At 48.1% G+C, this 6,066-nt stretch overlaps 1 protein-coding gene across 3 annotated transcripts; it reads left to right on the top strand.

The window, feature by feature from the left end:
- The first annotated feature begins 810 nt into the window (after positions 1-810).
- SPRY1 (sprouty RTK signaling antagonist 1) lies at positions 811-5,984 on the top strand. 3 transcript variants are annotated; one of them, XM_047798903.1, is made up of 2 exons: positions 811-949; positions 3,734-5,984. In XM_047798903.1, the coding sequence occupies exon 2, from the start codon at positions 3,789-3,791 to the stop codon at positions 4,746-4,748; it is 960 nt and encodes a 319-aa protein (XP_047654859.1). In that variant the 5' UTR covers positions 811-949; positions 3,734-3,788; the 3' UTR covers positions 4,749-5,984. The 3 variants fall into 3 exon arrangements, with proteins under 3 accessions (XP_047654859.1, XP_047654861.1, XP_047654860.1); XM_047798905.1 differs by lacking the exon at positions 811-949 and adding an exon at positions 1,173-1,270; XM_047798904.1 differs by lacking the exon at positions 811-949 and adding an exon at positions 1,358-1,926.
- The last annotated feature ends 82 nt before the right edge of the window (positions 5,985-6,066 follow it).

Raw genomic sequence — 6,066 nt, 5'->3', positions numbered from 1 at the left:
CCAAGTGCCTGTAAAGAAAGGGAAATTAACGTGTTTTTATCTTTAACCGTCTGCAGCAGGCATTTAGCCCGTGGAACAGGAGGCTCGGAGGACTGGGAGTGAGCGCTGCCCGGGAGATACTGACCGCCAGGACCGGAGTTCCCGGGGACGCCGTGCCCCCACTTGCCGGGCTTGCGGGATCCGGAAAGTGCCTGAACCTGCTCGGGGGCCAAGGGACGACGCCCCATCTCCTCCCGCGAGGAGGACCCCCAAACTTCGCTCCCTTCGCTGGCACCCCTAAAAAAGCGGGTAAAAGAAAAAAAAATCCCACCCACCCCCACCCACGGGGAGCGGCGGCTTGGCCTCGCCCGCTTGTATTCCCGGGCCCTGCGCGGCTCTGTGACCCGCCTGGGGCTGCCGGTTCGAGCCCAGTCTCAGGCGCCACGGAGTCTCGAGCGTCCGTGACGTGGATTTTCACGCGTCAGAAGCCGCCACTCCCGCCCTTCCCGCGAAGGAGCGACTGGACCCCGAGAAGCACCCTCGTTCTTGCTCAGCGGCGGGTCGGCGGGGAGGTCACGCACTCTTCTCCCACCGCTCCCTAGATCGCTATCAAGAGAGACTCGGAGAGCCCCCCGAAGGGAATTTTTTCCTGGCTCTTGGAAGGAAGCAGGACGAGAAGAGCCTGGGAGGTAGATGTTACTGAGCTGCGCGGCGCACGCGAGCCGTGAAAGATCTGCACCCGGCCGCGCGGAGTCTCTGGAGGATTGTTCCCCGCAGCCGGAAGGGGGCCGCGGGGAGCGCTCCTGCCCGGCGGCGGGGGCGGAGGAGGCTGCGGGTCGACCGGCCGCAGCTCAGGCCATGCCTCTCCGTCCTCTTCGCCACGGTTGATGCGGCGCTTGGTGCGTCGCCATCCGCACCAGGACCCCCGCCGGGTTGCAAAGCTTGGACCCCCGCCCCCGCTTCGGCCTAGGTGAGTGCGGGGCGGCAGCACTAGGCGGCCTAGGTCGCAGGGGCGGGAGGCTGCTGGCTGGGCGGGCTGGGCGGCAGGTGCCTTTCTGGGGAGCTGCGCGGGGGCCGCGCCGGCGCAGGGAAGGGAGGGGGAAGAGGGGGCGCCCCCAGCGTGCGGCGCGGCCCCTCCCGCCCGGGCGCTCGGGGCTGGGCAATCCCGCGGGCGACCTTCCGTCGCGCTAGACCGCCAGGCGGGGTTCCCCGTCCCCAGTCGCCTACAGCGGTGGCGCCATGACCCGAGGTGTCCTCGCAGAAGCACCCTCCACGCTAAAGACGCTTTCAAGTAGGCTTTTGGAGGGTCCCGGCGGGGGGCGGCGGGGCGGAGCTGCTCGGCGGGTCCTGGGGGCCGGCTTGCTGGGGGCCTAGGGCCCGAAACGGCGTGTGCCGCAGCACACCCCGACTTCTCTGGTGACCCCTGGGCTGAGTCGGTGTGCGCCCGAGCGAGCTGCCACTTTATTCCCCGTAGTGAGAGTGGTGGAGCGGCAAGGGGAGGGGTGAGGGCACTGCCACTTTAAAAGCGGGGAAGTCCGCCCTCCTGAGGTAATGGTAACCTCAGCCTCCTCCCCTCCTCCTGCCCGAGAGAGAGAGGGAGCAAAAGAGAAAACTTGTTTTCATTCATAACTTTTTCCTTTTCCTTCCTCTCCGTCAACTATTTATTCCGCGCTGCTCTCCGCGCGGATCGCAGAGGGCGCAGCTCTGCCGCGGTAACTGGCAATGTGGCGACACCGCTCTGCGGCTCCGGCTCTTTAGGAATCCGTCTTTTCCTTTAAAGTGTAGACAGATATTTATTTATAACCCTCCCTGCCGCGGGGCTTGCTTTCCGCCGGCCACGTTCTCTCTGAAGGCTGTTCCTGATTTGTAAGCATCTTTGGTGGGATACGCCAAAAGGTTTTGGAAATCCGCGGTGATCCTTAGGATGTGATGGGATTGACCGAAAAGGTATTCGACTTGGATTTGGGGTTTCTTGGGGCAAACAGGCGATCGAGAACGTGTGACCGTGTTTGGGACTAGATGGAGGACTGTCACTGCTTGAAAAGGGGCTTTACTTCAGATCAGAGGTGGCTCTTTCTCTTTGCTTTCTCCTTTTATCTGGTAGTCTCCTTTACCGCCCAGGATGATCTTCGTTACAACTAGCATTTAAAACTCAGATTCGGTTGTGCCTGGTGTTTTTTTCTACCTTCAGATCCACGGGTTTTTATGTGGGTTTTTTTTCGCTTGGAGTCTGACTTAGTACTTTTAGATTATTTTTGTTTTAAAAATAGTGGGTTAAAAAGTTTTTTGCGAGGCAGAATGATATTGTGCAGAATAACGATGGAGTATTTTGAACAGCCCTTAAGAAATCCAGGGCTGGTTGTGAATGTGTTTCTCCTTAAATTCAGAGAAGGTATAAGAAAGTGGAAACGTGAAGATCTGCTTTGGGAGAATGAGGGAGGGGAACTGCAAGAAGTTAACGTGTAAGACAGTACAGCGACACTCAGTGAAGTTGATAGATGAAATGGTCTTCTTTCCGATTTATTCCTTAAGCTGATGTGTTTGGCTCAAGGTAGAAGTGGAGAATGGATTCTTTTTTTTCTTTTCTTTCTTGAATTGGATCAGATCTGTAGACTTTGGGAGGAATTTGTATGAAAATAATCTAATTTACAACCTTGAAAACAGAAATGTTTTTAAGTTCGATAGTTTGTTTTATGGAGAATACATTATAAGTGAGAAATAATTTACTCTTGGTATAGAAACGCAAATGCTTATTTTCATCAGGATATCACTGTACTTTATTACAAGAAGCACATTGATTCGGAGTTGGCAGTGCTTTTGAAAATCAAGATCTGGCACATAAATACAGATTTTTAAATTAGAGGAAATACAGATAATTAAGATGGCCAGGATTTCCCAATACTACTTTAAAGGCCTAACACTTATTTGTGTATGAAAGTTATCTCGTTAGGTGAGTGAGCCCTTATTTAAACTTACAAAAAATCTTTTCATGATTTCAATTGTGAATACTCTTAACACTCACCGAACTGTATGTTGAGTTTTCTGTGTGTGTTTAGAGACTGTAGAACACCAAGAACTGTTGTATTTGTCTACGTTCATTTTTGCAATTTGTAGATTAATTAGCTAGTTTTAAAATTTTGGTTTCTGCTGTAAATGACCTTTTATTTCGAGATTCCATTTTAGTTTAGAATCTCTTGAATTTTTTTTTTTTAGTGCATGGAGTATACCTTGACTAATTTTTCACCATTAATCTAATGCTTGTTCACATCAAATAACAAAAGGCAATGGCACCAAAACCGTTCTTAATTTTTTTTAAGGTGGATGTTTTCCTTTTTGGAAAACACCCATGAACTGATACTGAGCTTTCTTTAGATGAGAGCTGTTTATTAGTGCTTATACTCAGTATTCCCCACAAGGGCGTACTCCACTTTAATTGTTTGTTAGATTCACAAACAGGAAGACATTACTTCTTGATTCTGCTTTTTAAAAGTTGAAAAAAACTCCTAATTCTTATGGCATGGGGTCTCTTGCTTACATTCTTCTTCTATGATGTGGTCCTTAGCCTCTCTTGGAATTGGACTCTGGCCAGGACCCCAGCATCATTGTAATCCTCTGATGAGGGAGATCATTACCAGGTGGTTTAGGCAATTTGTGAGTTGATGGGATTTCTCGCCTCCCCCACTTCCCCCAAATGCTTCTTGTCATTTATTTTTTTCTCTCTCTTTTTTTTTTTCCATCCTTGATTTCCTTTTAGGATTTCAGATGCATGCCAGGTTTCCACTGATTGGCAGAATTGAAGAGCACTACACATGGATCCCCAAAATCAACATGGCAGTGGCAGTTCATTAGTTGTGATCCAGCAGCCTGCTTTGGATAGCCGTCAGAGGCTTGACTATGAGAGGGAGATTCAGCCTGCTGCTATTTTGTCCTTAGACCAAATCAAGGCCATCAGAGGCAGTAATGAATACACAGAAGGGCCGTCAGTGGTGAAAAGACCTGCTCCTCGGACAGCACCAAGACAAGAAAAGCATGAAAGGACTCACGAAATCATACCAATTAATGTGAATAATAACTACGAGCATAGACCTACCAGCCACCTGGGCCATGCAGGACTCTCAAATAATGCCAGAGGCCCCATATTGAGCAGATCAACCAGCACCGGAAGTGCAGCCAGTTCTGGGAGCAACAGCAGTGCCTCTTCCGAGCAGGGGCTATTAGGGAGGTCACCACCAACCAGACCAGTCCCTGGTCATAGGTCTGAAAGGGCAATCCGGACCCAGCCCAAGCAGCTGATTGTGGATGACTTAAAGGGTACCTTGAAAGAGGACCTGACACAGCACAAGTTCATTTGCGAACAGTGTGGGAAGTGCAAGTGTGGAGAATGCACAGCTCCCAGGACCCTGCCATCCTGTTTGGCCTGTAACCATCAGTGCCTTTGCTCTGCTGAGAGCATGGTGGAATATGGCACCTGCATGTGCTTAGTCAAGGGCATCTTCTACCACTGCTCCAATGACGATGAAGGGGATTCTTACTCGGATAATCCTTGCTCCTGTTCACAGTCACACTGCTGCTCTAGGTACCTGTGTATGGGAGCCATGTCTCTGTTTTTACCTTGCTTACTCTGTTATCCTCCTGCTAAGGGATGCCTGAAGCTGTGCAGGGGGTGTTATGACTGGATCCATCGCCCAGGGTGCCGATGTAAGAACTCCAACACTGTCTATTGTAAGCTGGAGAGCTGCCCCTCCCGGGGTCAGGGTAAACCATCATGATTCCTGGAGGTGGGTTGAACCTCCTGGACTGCTCAATTTCAAGCTGTGGCTGTTTAAAAAGATCCTATTAGATACTGGTTTTGTTTTCTTTACTATTCTTCCCTGTTTTCCACCTTCTCTACCCCTCTTCCCAAGGTTTGACTCATGGATTTTATTCTTCTCTAATGGATGATCTTCAGTAAGAGTGAACTGTGAAACTGCACCTGGCTCCGCCTTATGACAAGAGCCTCTGCCATCCACTTGAGAGGGTATTGAAAGCCAGTGGGCTTCTGTGTAGCCTTTTTGTTCTTCAAGCAACTTTCCAAAGTTGTGCATGTGAACACACACACACACACACACACACACACACACACACACACAGAGGCTACAGTGATTTAGAGCTGTTTTTGATTGGGTACTCTGGGAGCAGGGAAATTGGTTTTTAAAGAAGCAGCCGTTGAATTGCTTAAATAAGCTATGTATTAAATCTCTTCAGTTAGGGCTATCTTCATAGCATTGGACTCTTACGTAGCATGGGGGATGTGTTATAACAGTAAAATTCTCCTTTAATCACTGCCCTCTCCTTCTTGCCCCTCAGCATGCTCTCCCCTCAGTGCTGGCATATTCTGAATCTAGAGATGCCAGGGTTTTGTTCTGGTTTTTTTTTCCCAGTGTAATTTTAGATTTGCTTTACAATGTAAATCTTCACATTGGAGGTATATTGGTAATATCTTGCTCATCCCTTTTCAAGCTTTCATATTTGTGAAGGACTCAACTCCCTTCCTTTTGTACCCCACGCTATTTCACCAAATTTCTCATCATTGAGGGCACTTGGATAACTGAAGTTGGTATTTATAGCTGATCAATCTATAGGTGTCACAGAACTATGCTGCCTAAAGTGATCTTGGCTCCTTAATGCTTTTTGGCCCCTTGGTTAGTTAACAGCTGAGTAATTCTAACTTTCCTGTGTTTTCATTGCCTTAACCACAAATTGTGGTGCTTTTGTATATTTTATGTATAAATCACAAAGTTGAATTCTGACTATTTTTAAGACAAAAGTCTGTTAAACTTTTTTATTGTAAAGAATATTTATTATGCGAATCTCTATTATTTTATGATATTTATTGCAAAAGACTGTTGAAATGTACTCATGTCTGAATATAACAAAATATCAATACGTAACGGAAAATAAGGTGACACGAAGAAAGTACATATGTTAACTATAATGCAGAAAATATATTAATTAATGAAACTGTCTCTCGATTTCTTCATTTATTAGCCTGTACTATTGTGATTTTTGGTCATTTGCTTTGACTCTTCATGTATACTCATTTTCTTT

The sequence above is a fragment of the Phacochoerus africanus genome, chromosome 10, assembly GCF_016906955.1.
Source record: "Phacochoerus africanus isolate WHEZ1 chromosome 10, ROS_Pafr_v1, whole genome shotgun sequence".
In the NCBI taxonomy this organism is placed as follows: Eukaryota; Metazoa; Chordata; class Mammalia; order Artiodactyla; family Suidae; genus Phacochoerus; species Phacochoerus africanus.
Note: the sequence above shows the minus strand (reverse complement) of the source record. Positions and strands in the feature narration are given on the sequence as shown.

What these genes read in the sequence shown, in the direction of transcription:
- SPRY1 (XM_047798903.1), top strand. Translation starts at nt 3,789, where the DNA reads ATGGATCCCCAAAATCAACATGGCAGTGGCAGTTCATTAGTTGTGATC.